The sequence below is a fragment of the Filicampus tigris genome, chromosome 16 (genome assembly GCF_054856515.1).
Source record: "Filicampus tigris isolate MCC_2025a chromosome 16, RoL_Ftig_1.0, whole genome shotgun sequence".
In the NCBI taxonomy this organism is placed as follows: Eukaryota; Metazoa; Chordata; class Actinopteri; order Syngnathiformes; family Syngnathidae; genus Filicampus; species Filicampus tigris.
The window spans coordinates 4,986,203-5,001,672 of NC_141232.1; the positions used below are offsets into that span (position 1 = coordinate 4,986,203).

At 43.5% G+C, this 15,470-nt stretch overlaps 1 protein-coding gene across 3 annotated transcripts; it reads left to right on the forward strand.

Annotated features, from left to right (window-relative positions):
- The first annotated feature begins 11,937 nt into the window (after window positions 1–11,937).
- Window positions 11,938–15,375, forward strand: hsd17b1 (hydroxysteroid (17-beta) dehydrogenase 1). Of its 3 annotated transcripts, none has more exons than XM_086055615.1 (6): window positions 11,938–13,101; window positions 13,367–13,528; window positions 13,803–13,982; window positions 14,197–14,290; window positions 14,362–14,545; window positions 14,986–15,375. In XM_086055615.1, the coding sequence occupies exons 1-6, from the start codon at window positions 12,918–12,920 to the stop codon at window positions 15,139–15,141; spliced, it is 960 nt and encodes a 319-aa protein (XP_085911741.1). In that variant the 5' UTR covers window positions 11,938–12,917; the 3' UTR covers window positions 15,142–15,375. The 3 variants fall into 3 exon arrangements, with proteins under 3 accessions (XP_085911741.1, XP_085911742.1, XP_085911743.1); XM_086055616.1 differs by lacking the exon at window positions 11,938–13,101 and adding an exon at window positions 13,109–13,273; XM_086055617.1 differs by lacking the exon at window positions 11,938–13,101 and adding an exon at window positions 13,126–13,256.
- The last annotated feature ends 95 nt before the right edge of the window (window positions 15,376–15,470 follow it).

The window sequence follows — 15,470 nt, forward strand, 5'->3', positions numbered from 1 at the left end:
TGTTAAGGAAAATAATTGCTCTCGTACATACCCCACAAGGTGCTTACAATAAAGAAATAAAAAATAGGGGCCATTCTAATGAATCCGAGCAATTTTCCCCCTAGGAGATAAAATAAAGATAAAACAACGATAAAAGTATCCATCCATTTTTCACACTTTTTTTTTTGTCTCTAGGTTTTCATTTAGTCCTGTTACCCTCACACAAGGGTGTCGCGCTCCTGCACGTTTGAGATGTTTCCCTCCTCCAACACACCTGATTCAAATCAGGATCGTTATCAGGCTCCTGAGGAGCTTGTTGATGAGCTGATCGTTTGAATCAGGTGCGTTGGAAACATCTGAAACGTGCAAATCTCGACACACAATCCTGTTAGCTCAATGATATTTCTGATGTTCTTTATTTTATCGCTTTAAGTGCAACGTGCTATTAGCATAAATGCCATGTGGCTATATTTCATGCTAATTCTATGCTAAAAGCTCACCCCATTTATTTTCAGTCCTGCTATGCAAATGAGTAGTTTCAGTACAATAAAATAATGATATAGATAAATAAAGTTGCCAGAAATGACATTTTGAATTGCTCAATATACTTTTAATAGCCAATTTCGAGTTGAAAAAAGACAGAAATTGTAGTTTATTTTAAGAGAGGCAAACAGGCAAATGGCACCAACTCTGGGAATGGCCTGTTAAAAAAAATGTGAAAAAATAATAGCGCCTAATGTTTTATCCAAAATCCCACTAAATCCCGACGAGAAGCGGCTGCAAAATGAGCCTCGTGATGACGTGAGATGTCATCACGAATATGGAAAACTGGCTATTGGATCCCTTGGAAAATGGAAACACTGCTACCCATCCTCACGTGTCAGCGCTCCAAGTCATATGTACACGTCCTAACACAAACATGGAGGCATTCCATGTGAGCTCGCTGCGTAGACAAGACGTCCCCGCACATCTATTCACGAGGTGATGGAAAAACGACGCCTCTGGCTAAAGGTGTCGCCAGTCGAAGTGTACACGGTGTACACTATGTACACACACGTTTCGTTTGCTCTGTGGATGGGAAGACTTTGAAGAGATGAAAGCATTTGGCTGCAGGTGACCGCATCCGTCCTGCTTCCAGCTGTTGGCCTGCGCAGCTCACTGGCTTCCGTGGGGGGGGGGGGGGTTGAACAGCAGGTGCATGTGTCCATATGGCACATGGCAGGGTTCATAGGTCAGGCTTGGACTGGCTGATCACCCGCTGAGGCGTGGCCCGTGCTTGTGTGATGAGTATTCACGCTTGATTTTGGAATGCAAGAAAGCCAGAACCAAAATTCTTTACCTCCAATTCTTGACGAGTCTTCAATCAGCCGAACATGTGTGTGTTTAGAATGCGCAGACATGCTAACCATGCTAACCGCCAGGCCACCGTGCTGCCAGCTCCTAGTCACGTAGAAGAAAACAATTGTGAAGGACAAATAACTATAAATTAGGAGTAAGATGAGTGGAGGAGTGTCAACATCAGATGGGAATCATTACTGGAATCAACATGAGTTCTGGGATGAGATGTGAACGCATCAGCGTGACACATTAGCGGCGCTGGTGTGCATAATGCATGATGACAATCATCAAATGCAAGGGACAGCTTGCACCAGCGCTCTTTGGCCCTCTGTGGACTCGAGCCAAGGGGGAGGGAGGTCAGAGTTCAGGCAGTGGTGCGAGTCCTCCTTTTCTTGTTGCGACTGTTCCACTCCAGTCAATAGATAGTTGTCAATAGTTGTTAGCTTCAACAGATGTTTGTGTATTTACATATGACATCACTCACCCAGATAGTGTTAGACTCCCGTTGTAACTAACGACTGGTACGAGTGGTTGTGATTGAAAGAAGGTAAAATCCTTGCAACAATTGTATCCTTTTACAAGCTCTCTGACATCGGTGCCAAAGACAAAAGGACATGCAGCAAATCTTCTCTGCTGCGAATGTTCGTGTGGTTACAAAGCAGATCAACACCACCGACCTTCCCTGTTTTCCACCAACAAAACCTCCCAGTGAGACAGCCTGGCATAAAGAATGCCTATCTTAGCACAGCTAGGACGTATAACTCATGTCAGCAGCCAGTTGTCCACGCCTTCCTTGGTGAGAATCTTTCGTCTTTAGCACTGCAATCAGTCAAGTTACGTAATAGATGACTGACCCAAGGGCGCCAATTAACCTTTCCCGGCGTGTTCCGTTCTTTACAGGGGGGTTAGCGAAATCCACCCTGCGGTATTTTACATAGATATGTACGGTTTCCCATTAAGATGAAGCTGGGGGCATGTCAAATTGAATACAAGATGCTTTAAATGTTAAATGGGGACTCTGGAGCTCCTTTTTGCGGCTTGAATGGCAACATAAAACACTCTGGCAGGGATTCAGATTGAGCGGGATTGAGACCTGCCCTCCAGGACCGGCCCTCATCTAAATCCCAAGACCTGAAACTACGCTTGTGATGTTGAAGAACTCTCCACCATCTGTTCATCATCATCAATTCTGACACAGTGAAAATTGGACAGACCCCTTCGCTTCTTCATTCATATCCGAGCCTCTTTTCGGAGACAAGAGACTCTTTTGTTCCAGTCGCCGCCTCTCGGGGGGCTCGCGGCTCTTCTCGGCGAGCGTCTTTCTCACAGGAAACGAGAGCGTCGGCGGCCACAGCTGTTTGACTGTTAAGTCTCGTGAGCGTCGCGATGGCGAAGCTCGGCCGTGCCAAGAATGTGGCACCCATACGACGGATCTCAAGGAATACTCCCCGCTGATGCGAAAGGGCCAGGCCCGATGGAATCCGCTGCCACTCTGCTGCCAAACTTGAGGCGAGAGTGAGAGAAGGCGAAGGTCTCGTCTGGGAAGTCTTGCACCATACAGACAAAAGTATTCCAACAAATGATTTAGATCTTCATGTCATATCACTTTGCCCCCTCATCCTGAAGCAAAAACATCTTTATACGTTAGGCTGCATTCTTTCACGAAGCCTAATGAGCATTTACATTGACATTTGAAGAGTTCTTTCTCCGGATGGCATGTTTCAGCTCCTTCCGCAGATGTCTAATAGGATTTAGATCACGGTTCATAGAAGGCCACTTCTGAGCAATCCAGTGTCTTGCTCTTTGCCATTCTTGGGTGTTTTTAGCTACGTTTGGGTCATTGGGTCACTCTCTCGAATACATTGATAGCCTTGCGATTTCATTCTACCCCGCACAGATTCAAGACACCCTGTGCCAGTGTCGCAAAAGTGCCCCGAGAACATGACAGCGCCTCGTCCATGTTTCACAGGAGTGTTCTTTTCTTGCTATGCTTCATTTTTGCACACAGAGCTAATGTGTTTTACCAAAAAGTTTCCGTTTTATCGCTTCAGTCCTTTGGACATTCTCCCAGGTGCTTTATGGGTTTTCAACATGCTATTTGACCATTTTTCTTTTGTAATTATATATTTTCAACAGTTCGTCTGCTTTGAAGTCCGCTGTGGCTCAAACAACGACGGATGATGCGATTTGACACAAGTGTAACTTCAGCTTGGAGTTCAGCTTTTTTTTCTTTTGGAGGTTGTCCTGGGCTCTTTTGTTACCGTTATTCGTCATCAATTTGTCATCGGTTTTCCTCCTGCGGCCACGTCCAGGGAAGTTAGCTGCATTCCGTGGATCTTAAATTTCTAATTATGTGCACCTGCAGCCACAGGAGAATCAAGCTGCTTTGAGGAGATGGTCTTGTACCTTTAACATGCTTGTCTACAATTTTCTTTCTAATATCCTGAGACTTCTCTAGGCTAGTTTAGCGTCTTTACACACCATGTCACCAAACAGCACAGCGACCACTTGTCACCATTTAAACAGGCCGATGGGCTGATTGCAGGTTTGAAGACACCTGTGAGGCTAATTGGAGGACACCCCTCGGTTGAACCTTTTGCTTTGGTCAAATTATTGTTCTAGGGGTGTCCAGGCCTGTTTCATGAGTTTATTTTTTTGTTTTTGTTTATTTTTTGTTTATTTATTTATTGAAAACAATTCATTTGAAACACAATTCAAACCAATGTCTGATTTTCATTGGTTGATTTTCATGAATTATTATTGAAAAAAAATGTCATTAACACAGGGTACCAAAAATGTACCATTTATTGTATTAGATGATTGGTTAATTCATTTTAATAAACAATTATGTGTAATTTATTTATTTTAAATAATTTTTAAAAATACAAAAATAAAGTGCTTTGATCAATAATAGCTAGGTTTAAGTATAAATAAGTAATACAATATATGAGAAGGTCTTAATTTTACACACACATTTGAACATTCTTTTTTATCCCCCCCCCCCCCCCCACACACACACACACAAATGACCTGGCAGTTCCATTTCATTTTTATAGCTCTTTATCACAAAACTCTCAAAACTTTCCACTAATCACAGCAAAAATAATAAATCAATATTAAATGTCGCATCACAAGCCCGCAATTCACAGAGATAAAAGTCTTTTTATCCAACAACATCCCATGATCTTAAAATCAACATCCAGACAAGGAAAAACTCTTTGAAAAAAACTTTTAAAAATAGAATGTGGCCCTTGAGCACACAAAAAAAAAATGCCCACCCTGCTGTAAGATCAGAACAGGAAAGTCATTTTAGCCAATCAGAGTCCTGAAGGACTTCATAAAAAGTGCAATAGCACCAATGGTGCAAATAGGAGGAGCGGGGTTTTATTTGCGGAATGAAGCTGTGAATTGGAGTTTACTATCGTTTTACCTTCCGTCTGGCCAGAATTGACATTTTCCAAATTTCCAAACACACACTGTATCGGTTTAGAATGGAAATATCCATGGCCTGATGCTGGTTATATAATAGGCTGCCATGCTACTGATGACATCCTCCGCTATGAAGAATTTGCCACGCACGCCACTCTTTGGAATGACTTTCACATTCGGTGAACTCATCATAAATCAGCTACGATCATTCATCATGGCCCGATACGCAACCCTTAATGGCATCTGCCACATAAACTTAAATCATAGGTTTAGAAGCCCTTATGTAATTCCCAGCAAGCTTGATTAATTGACAGCTTGCCCCAGATGGCGTTTCCATGAGATTTCTTCGAACCTCAATTTATAACCCCGAGAGGGATTTCTTTTGCCCGTCTCCCACAAGGTTCTCTGTGAAAAGTCACCGCGACCTCCCCGGACCCACGAGAACCAATGTCAGCTCGGCTTCCAATAACTCTCGAAGACAGCGGCTCGGAATGTTTGGCCCGAAGGAGGGCAAAGGTGGCATAACGTGTCATCCATCTCACGGGCAATAAAATCGAAATAAAAAGCCGGGCACGGACGTGACAGAATAGGGAGTCGTGTGTGATAAGCACGTATGTGAGGCCTTGGCCAGCCTTTTATGAGGAAGCGATGTGAAGCGCTGATAAGAGCCAGATGGTTCTTTGGAATGTTTTGAATGCATCTTCCACTCCGTGGGTGGGAAGGTTGGGACGTTCAGGTTGTATAAATGAGTGAACTTACATAATCAAGCGCTCAAACTAGTGTACGATATAAATGCCTGCAACTACTTGTTGACATGTTTTACAAGCAAAGTGACAGCAATGGACATAAATTATCATTTACGTGCATTTGCTTTTGTTTTTTTTGCTACTCCCATGCAAATGGAAACAAGATGTCAGCATGGGACTTATTTGCTATCGGCTAAAAATAAGCGTGATTATTAGCTTCTCCTTAACGGTAGTGGAATTTTTTTGCGTGGTTGTTGTGTTGAGTAGCAGCAGCCTTATGTTGTGGGCGTTTGCATTCGGCAACTGGAATCCACCGGCCATCATGTGTTGCGTTTGGGGACGATTGCATTGTTGCGGATGGACGAAAATAAAAATCATGTTCTGTCTTGTTCCCCTGTGTTTTTCTCATTTGCTTTTGTTTTCCACCTGCTCTCATCATCTGTGGTCCGTATGTCTGCCAAGCAGCTCCCTCCAGCTGCTCGTGCCTTGCCCAGGTGTGTCTCGTTGTCTCATTGTTTTTCCCCACCCCCCAGCTTTTTTTTTCACTCTGTGTTGGTTCATTGTTGTTGGTGCAAGTCACATTCCCCTTGTCATGTCATGCTAACTGTGGTGGTGTGTTGTTGTTGTTGTTGTTTTTTTTGTTTTCAGAATTCGAATTTTGATTTTGTCCATGAAGAAAAGTCAACAACCTTTATTCAAAATACAACTTTGGCGCTTATTTCTGCTTCCTTGCGTTTGGGTCCATCTCTTACCTCCACATTAACCCTAAAATGTGTGTGCGTGGAAGCCAAACAAAAGGTGAATGCCGACTTGGGGTTAACAGTTCAGTTGCTCACTGAGCTGAAGTATTTAATTACATCTCAACCAATGCTGTTTTTTTCTGTTTTGTTTTATTTTCGGGGGACATTTTTACATAGAACCGAACTCCAAACTGCACCACATGTGTAGCGTTCTACTTTGGACGTTCAAATAAACAACAGTCATATAGTAATGGCTAAAAAGTACACAACAAGCAATTAAGAATCTTAGTGAGGACATAAAAAGAAAGCAGAAGAATGAAATGAAAAGAGGAATAATGACAGCTGCGGGGAATGCAATTATAGACAAAATGCGTGAATAAACAATCCCACAAAAAATAAATATACAGTCAAAATACTTGTTTTATTTGAATCCAAATCAAACACCTTCATTGATACAATGCTGCCTGAGTCTGAATTGTTTTGTTCACACTCGTGAATCAAATTTAATGGGTTCTCCCTCATTTTTAGTTGTAATTTCTCACCTGTCTATAAGTTTCTCCAACATTTTTTAAGATTTGTTTTGATATGATTGAAACCAAATGTTACATTGGCTAAGCTAATAAAGAGAGTGTGAAAGTTGGCTGGCCCATTTCAATGCTTTCCAACCCACGTCCCCAAAACAACGCTGAGTCATAAGAAACAAAAACAATGACAACCACTGGGACTATGCCAGCAATGAAGACAGGTAACATTTCTGTTTGGGCGGAGTGCGAGACAACTACTTAGTTGAGGTAATGGTGAGCATTAACCATCCACCGTGAGAGCGTGGGATTCTCTGGGCTGGCGGCCCAGAGCGGCTGACAAAGGACTTTTATCAGAATATGATCTAAATGCATCCGTGGTGTCGCAGAAGAATAAGAGCAGCTAGGTCATTGTGTTCTCTGCTCGTGTGAACCGAAAGCTCAGGAATGAAAGTACTGCCGCGGCATGGAGGAAGTGGATTCCGTTCGCAGTATTGTCGAGGAGGCCTCCCCTCCCCATTGGCTCATAAAATAAGAAGTTATTTATATGGAATTTGGTGAACATGTTACACAACGAAAGATGACGTGTGAATGAAAAAATAGATGCTGTCGTTTGAACGGCGAACATTTTTAACAGCTGTCCCCAGACATTATACAAATATTACCGGTCATAATCTAGTACGGTTTGTTGTGTTTTATCGAGTCAACACAATTTTTGGGGTGTTTGTTTTGTAGCGACTTTGATCTCAAAAACAGGATGTTCTGAATCAAGCGAAAAAGCAAGACACCGTCACTGAAACGTCGCAAATTCAAAACTGCCCTGCTTCACCCTGACATCTGGAATTTGGCCTCTTTTACTGACGCTTCACCCCCCACCCCCCCTCCCTTCCTCTTCCTTGCCATGATGGGGTTTTAGACCAAGGGATGTCAATGTTTTTGTGAACTGTGAGCTTGTGAAGCTCTTTGAGGCTCTTTTGTGATTAAGGGCTACGTATATAAATAAACACAGACTTGACCAGACTAACCACAAGACCACTCTCATGGCAACACTGTCCAATGAAAACAGACGTAAAGACGTGCCTCATAATGACAGTGAGCTGTATATGTGTAAAACTATAACCGACATTAGCGTCAGTCCGATTGGTTACCTTGTCTGCGCTGACCTACTTTGCGAGCCTTCGGCTACCACGTCAAGTCGGTTTGGTGCACCAGTGAGAAAACAGGATGAGACTTTGCATGTTTAGAAATAGATGTGGGAACACGTGTGAACGATGAACGCCGCCAATTGCGGGCTCGTTTTCAGAAGCATATTGTGTCTGCATACTTAAGTATTAGTTTGGCTAGCCGTAAACAGACGGTATCCTAGCAATGGCCGGCAGATGGGCGGAGTAGTGCTGATTCATCGTCTGCAAGGGGACAAGAATGTAAATGGCAAAGCGCTATCCAGGGGGAAGTTGGGGGACTTGGAGGTAGAACGAGACAAGTGATGCAAAATAGTGCAAAGATCTGATAAGTTTCCTGCGAAAAAAACAAGCCGGCTTCTCTTCTCTGGCAAACTGGTTGAATGCCATTGTGACCGAGTCACAGGCTGAGCCGCCGCAACACACCTCACTTCACCTCGTGAGGCACATGATTGTCTGCCTTGCGGCAGTTAGCTTCACAGGTTGAAACTCAGTCCTGTTTGCTCCAAAACTGGGGTTCCCTCCCAAACAAACCAGACCACAAATCCGGTCAGCCGTAAGCGATGAGTCCGCAGCCACAAAGTCTTAGAGTAGCCCTGCTCAAACAAACTCTTCAGTTTCCTCAAAGGAGGAATCCATGAGCTGAAGTCTTCTTAAAGCAGAAGTCAACCCAAACATAGTTTATTAAAAATATGTTCCCAGCTGACCCACTAGTTGAAACACAGCATTCTGATCAATATTGTGTTTGTGGAATATGAGTTAAGCAACAAAATCCACCCGTTTTTAGCCATCTCTGTGGGCGGCTATTTTGTCACTTCTGTTGACTGAAGATGACATCACAGTTGCTCGGGTAACAACCAATCGTGGCTCGGCTTCAGAAAACAGGTGAGCCGTGATTGGTCGTTATCTGAGCCCTGAGCAACTGTGATGTCATTTTCAGTAGACAGAAGTGACAAAATGGCCGCCCCTTGAGTTCGCTAAAAACGGGTGAATTTTGTTGCTTGACTCACATTTCATCTTAATCATATTGCCTTGTTTCAACTAATGGGCCTGCGTAGATCATATTCTTGAAAAAAAACATGTTTGACTTCCGCTTTAAAGAGGAGCAAAAAGTAAACTCGTGGCCAAAACGGTAACCAGTTGTTTTTGCACTCCCACTGAGAGTTCGAATTTGATATGTCAGCCAGGCCAATCACGGAGCAGCACAGAACAGACGACCTATTGAATTCAATGCTAGCCATGTTGCTTCCTTTATTGGTTTGTATTTCATAAAACGCCAGCTGCCTTCCAAGCTAAATGAGCATTAGGACCACAAAGGCCGGAGCAGGAACAGGATGCCCTCCCAAAAAACAGAAACACTTTTGAGTATTCATGTAATAGACAAAAGGCTGCGTTTCCCATGTTGTCCACATTATTTCCTGGGGCTTGCGGGATTTATACACAAACTGGTTCTGTGGAATGCTGAATGCAGCAGGTCAAGGAAGCGGCCCGATCGAGACTACAGTTTAACACCCTAACCTCCGGTATCGCCCCATAAATCAAAAGCCCTGGGAAGATGTACGAAGCAGGACATTTGTGAACACAACTCAAGGCCGAAGTTTCTCCACGTTTTTTTTTTGGGGGGGGGGGGGGGGGGGGGAATCAACATTTAGGAAATGAAGCATTTTCTAGATTTGAAGCCAAAAAAAGATGCTGACCGTGAAGTTTCTGCGTGTTCAGGTCCATTCATACTTTCCACAAGTCTTCTCCTGTTTCACCCAGTGATGATTTTAGCAGGAAGCAGCAAAGCCCAAAGCGCTCCTGCCGTTGAACCTTTGACTCCTCAGTCAATTTTCTTCACGAAACGTGCCCCTTTGTTGTGTGTGGAAGAACATCTCACCGGCGCGGCGGGGATACAGCACGATCCTTGCAGGAGCAAATCTGTTAATGCCTTTTGCAGTCCTGCCGTCGTTTTCTATTTTTACCTTCAACATCTCGTGTAGGAGCAGCCTCAAAGTCAAAGTCTCTGACGGTTTGTTTTGGAAATCAGGAGCAGCGGGGAACTCTGGTGGGCCATGCGTACAATTGTGAAAAAGAGGAACCTCTGGAGCGATACCTATAAAAACATTGAGTGCGACTGTTAAAAATGTGGATAGACTCCAGGTTTTGCAGGATTTCTGGCCAGGGATAAAAAAAAAAAAAACATGAACTGAACAGATTGAAATGAGAGTTGAGATTCAAGGTGAGTCAAGGTCATAAACTCTGCCACCTCACAATTAATACTAATGGGAAATGCTGATTTGTTGTTCTTAGGTCAAACCTACATACAATACAACATATGTAAATTACACGGCCTATAGATTTCATCAAGCAGTCAGCTCCATCTGTTTTCCCACTTTTTGTTATTCATTCTATGGCCCTGCTCATCGATCCTTCCATTTACGATAGCACTTGTCCTCATTAAAAGGAAGCTTGATAAAGCATCTTAACTCATTCAATGCCATTGACGAATTTAATTGTCTTTTCACAGTCCAGCCCTTCGATCCCAGGAACTTATTTATATTTTTTTCAAATTTTTTCAAAGGGTAGGGTAAAAGTGCGTCTGAAAATGTCTGGCAGTGAATGAGTTAACTCGCGAGTTAACTCATTTAACTCATAACTCATGAGTTAACTCATTCACTGCCATTGACGAATTTACTTGTCATTTCACAGTCTAGCTATTCAGTCCCAGGAATTTATTTCTATTTTTTTTCAAATTTTTTCAAACGTTAGGGTAAAAAGAGGGTCTGAAAATGTCTGGCAGTGAATGAGTTAATAAAACTGTTGGCATGGAAAGGGCGGGTGGTGGTATGCATGGTGAGCAGAGAGCCAACAGAGGCTTTACCGGACATGACTTTCTTCAGGCTTATGATTGGCGCGACCTTTGAATGTGTTATTACGTGGATGGACGTAATTTTTGGACGCATCATTAGCCGTGTCTTGGACTCCAGATATACTCAAAAGTCAGATTACGCTTCATAATGGACATGCAGTATTTACGACCCGCCTCCTCCCACCATCTAGATCACCACAGTCCATGAAGACTCAACACATCTTCATCTGTTTGACTTGTACATATCACTCTGACATGGAACATCCTGTCTAGTCTTCCCCCTGGAAGCGCCTCCGCAGTACTACAAACCTCACATTGTGTCCGGCCGCACCATGCGCTCACTTCATTTGTCCGCCTTTAAATAGCACTTCTCTCCAATGTGACCTGCCGCCATGCAAAGGCGCTGCACATGGCCCGACACTGGGGAGATGTCAGTTCTTGTTATTCACTCTCTCAATACTCTGAATGCTTCTGTTTTAACCCCAACCTGATGCCTTACATTCCTAACAAACTCAACATCTTTTCATACCATATATAAAAAAAATTTAAAAAAACAGTTCCTGAATGACATTCCCTGGAGCTGAGAGGTTTAACGCTTCTCCGCGAGGTGTTTATAGAGTATTTCCAGGCCTCCACTTGGCCCTTGGCCGTCGGGATTTAATAGACTAAGTGTAGTAAGAAACTCAACTCCAGGTGATTGTTTCATTATTGTACGGTTCAGGCGGCTCTGAACTTGCTTTTTCACTTAAGTCATTCACACTCCCCCACCCCCGTTTTTTTTTTTTTAAAGACAAATCCGCTTGTAAAAAAGCCAGAAAGCAGTAGGAACAAGTATGATCACATCATGTGGCGTGCCAATGCCACATGAAGTTAAGGGAAATAAAAGTGTCTCAAGACTTAACACATGATGTGCCGATTTTGGTATTGAGGGCTAAAAAAAAAAAAGAATCATCAGCTAAACAAGTCAATTTCTTCACATCTTTTTAATAACCTGACAATGGAATACGTCATTTAGTGAGACTGAACAGCGACAGACGGTATGTCAACTGTTTTTCTTTGAACATCGTTCACGCCTCCCGTCAGGCAGGCATGTGACACATACGTTACATTTTAAAACATAAAACAATTACCGCTCCTCTCGTGTGTTTGTACCATAAAACACTTTGGTTGTAGAATATAATGCTGTAGGGCTGTGTAATTCCTTTGTACCAAATCACTTTCTTGCATAAGAGGCACTTTTGAGGTTTTTTTTCTTCCTCTGTATTGCCCCAAGAATGTTATGGTCAAATGTTTTAAGTGGTAATGTTTTGAATGTTATTCTCTGTTTTGTAGCTGCGTGCAAAAAACAAAACAAAAACAATAATATAACTTTGTGTTGACCAACTGATATTGCCGATAGATTGGCTTTTTATTGTTGTTTTATGTATTTATTTGAATACAATTTGAATCAATACACCCTGGACTTGTTACCAGCTAAATGCAGGGGGCAAACAAACTTTCACGCTCTAATTTACACTTATGGACAATTTCTATTCTTGAATGAACCTCACATGCATGTTTTGGGAATGAAACCTCACAAACGCATTAGAATTGTAAGGCACATGTGCTAACCACTCGTCCACCCTTGAAATCAAATTGTATTTTACGCAAGTAATCCTTGTTTACTGTCAAGAATTCAAAACAGTTCCCACTCAGTGACTGTTTGGATGTGGGAATGCAGCTTTTGTATAACCTGAACAGGATTCACGGGAGCGATAAAATCCCCCTATCAATTAACTTTGCCTTGGATAGGCTGGAAGCAGTGATCCAGAGATGGAACTATTCAACGATTTATCAAAAATTAAGCATAAATAACAATTGCCGCACATCATCCACATCTCTAGATGACACTACTTTGGCCAACTCAACTCGACTGATCTTGTTTTGTTCAATGGAGCTCTCAAGAGTAAGCGTCCTTTTACTGTGGCATGTTTCATGAAGTTCTGCTGCCCCCTTCTGGTCATAAAGACACATTCACAGCTATTACCAGTCGAGCCTTTTTTCCGAATGAGCGCATGACATTAAGTCCACATGAAAAACACACGGGCAACAAGGACGTGGGAATGTAACGGGAGGACTGCAGGTGGCTGATAATGCGAAGATGTTTGGGGATGAAGTGGCCTTGTGAGACCAGAGATGGGGAAAGACAACCTTCAGTTGTCTCTCATAACGTTGGCGGCATGGACAAGAAGGTGGTCTTGATCACTGGCTGCTCGTCCGGCATCGGCCTCAGCCTGGCGGTCCGCTTGGCTTCGGACCCGGAACAAACATTCAAAGGTGACGGCATTTTTTCTTTGAAGGCACTTATAGGGACAGCACGGTGTGCTAGTGGTTAGCATGACTGTCTCGCTGTTCTGAGGTTCGGGGCTTGAATCTCGGAATCTGCCATTGGATCTCGGTTCTGGCCCTTGTGTGGACTTTGCTGTTTTCCTGTGTGTGTTTGCTTCTGGTACCGACTTCCTCCCCAAAACATGCATGTTAAATTCATTGACCTGCTAGGGTCCGGTCATCCAATCAATGCTTCTATGCCTGTGTTTCCAAGTGTACGCCACCATGAGGAACCTGGCCAAGAAGGAGCGCCTTCTGGAGAGCGTCAAAGGCCTGCACAAGGACACGCTGGACATTCTTCAGATGGACGTCACGGACCACCAGTCCATCCTGGACGCTAGGGACAAGGTTGCGGAGAAGCGAGTGGACATTCTCGGTGCGTTCTCAGTGCTTTGGCTAGCGTGGGATGTCCACAGTCGGAGAATTCGGAATCTGATGTAAAGTCAAGAATAGACTACGACAGCATTCATCGCCCTTGACGTTCAACTAGCAATTTACATTTACTATTGTTTTGACTATTTTTGACTTCTTTTTCCGCAACTGTGATACTGTAGCTGACGTATTTATTTTTCGGACTACTTTGTGTTTGACTGAAGCGGTTCCTGAGTGTGTATTTTTTAATTAGCAACTCACCTAATTGTTTCTTTCAGTCTGTAATGCCGGTGTGGGTTTGATGGGCCCGCTGGAGGCTCACTCTCTGGACTCCATGAAGCAAATTCTGGAAGTCAACCTTCTGGGCACCATCCAGACCATCAAGGCCTTCCTGCCCGGGATGAAGGCTCAGCGTGGTGGTCGTATCCTGGTCACCGGCAGCATTGGGGGCCTTCATGGTGAGAACACGCCGATTGGAATCTGAATTTGTTTCGTTTGGTCTTTCAAAACCTTTATCAGGCTAAAGCACACACTTAAATTATTTCTGTTGTTTCTTGGGCCAAGGAACTATGTTGAAGTGAATTGAGGTGCTTCATTATGCGGAAAAGCGAAACTGGATCATCTCCTGGATGGTGTTGTTCTGAAACAAACTATCATCATCTTGTCTCACAGGCCTTCCCTTTAACGAGGTCTACTGCGCCAGCAAGTTCGCCGTTGAGGGAGCGTGCGAGAGCTTGGCCGTTCTCCTGCAACATTTCAACATCTAGTCAGTGTCCAAAACATCTTGAATTGTTACGTCATACTCGGGACGCTGATTAAATACCATCTGCGGTTTAGTGTTAGCCTGATCGAGTGCGGCCCCGTCAACACCGACTTCCTGGTCAACCTGAAAAAGGCGGAGCTTGGGGATCCGTCCCTGCAACACGTGGACGCGCACACGCTGGGCCTGTACGAGAGATACCTGCAACATTGCAGTTATGTCTTCCAGAATGCAGCGCAGGACACGGAGGACATCGTTAAGGTAAAGTGTTGCTTTGCAGATGACATACTCGGAGGAAAGTGACATCATTCAGTGTTTGAACAATTACTAACAAACAATTCGGGCTCAAATTGTCTCTAAATTTAATGAAGTAACTTTATTTCGGTCATCCATCCATTTTTAAGTTTTTAAGTGCATTTGTCCCCATTCGGGTCGTGGGTCAGCCGGACTGACTTTCGGATGACCTGAATTTGTCGAACATTTTAAACACAAACAACCATTGACTCCTATGGACGATTTAGAGTTCAATGAAACTGCCAATGTCAATTAAAAATGACCATTACTATCGTTGTCAAGGTAGGCTTTCTATCTGTTGGCTCTCCTTGAGATGGCGTGCGAGTCTTGACATGTGAAGAGATGACTCGTGAGCTGCAGATGTCTGTTGAACACTGTTAACAGTGACTCAGTCCTTTTTTGCTCAGGTATTTTTGGATGCCATGCAGTCACCCAGCCCGGCCTTCAGGTACTTCACCAGCGGGGCGGTGCCCCCTCTGACCGAGTTGAAGGTCACGCAGCCGGACGGCCTCCTGTACATCAGCGCCATGAGCAAACTCGTCTTCTCGTCCGACGAGCAGTGACATCGACGCATTGTCCATTTTGTCACTTTGCATTTCGGGGAAATGAAGCTGACTCACCGTTGTTGCGCAACTTGAACGCGAGTTCCTCAAAGGAAATGACTGATATTAAACATTAAATTCCTTATTGGAAGTAGTTATCAATAATAACATTTAGAAAAGTAATAGAAATCATTTTTGGAGAACTGAACATTTGAATGTAACTTTTGTTTATCAGTAAAGTCATTTGGCTATGTGGCACTTTTTTTTTTTTTTTTTCGAAATGACACCTCACTATATATTTGAGGGTAGTTGGCAGTGGAAGCAAAGTCCTCTTCTCACGCGGCACACAC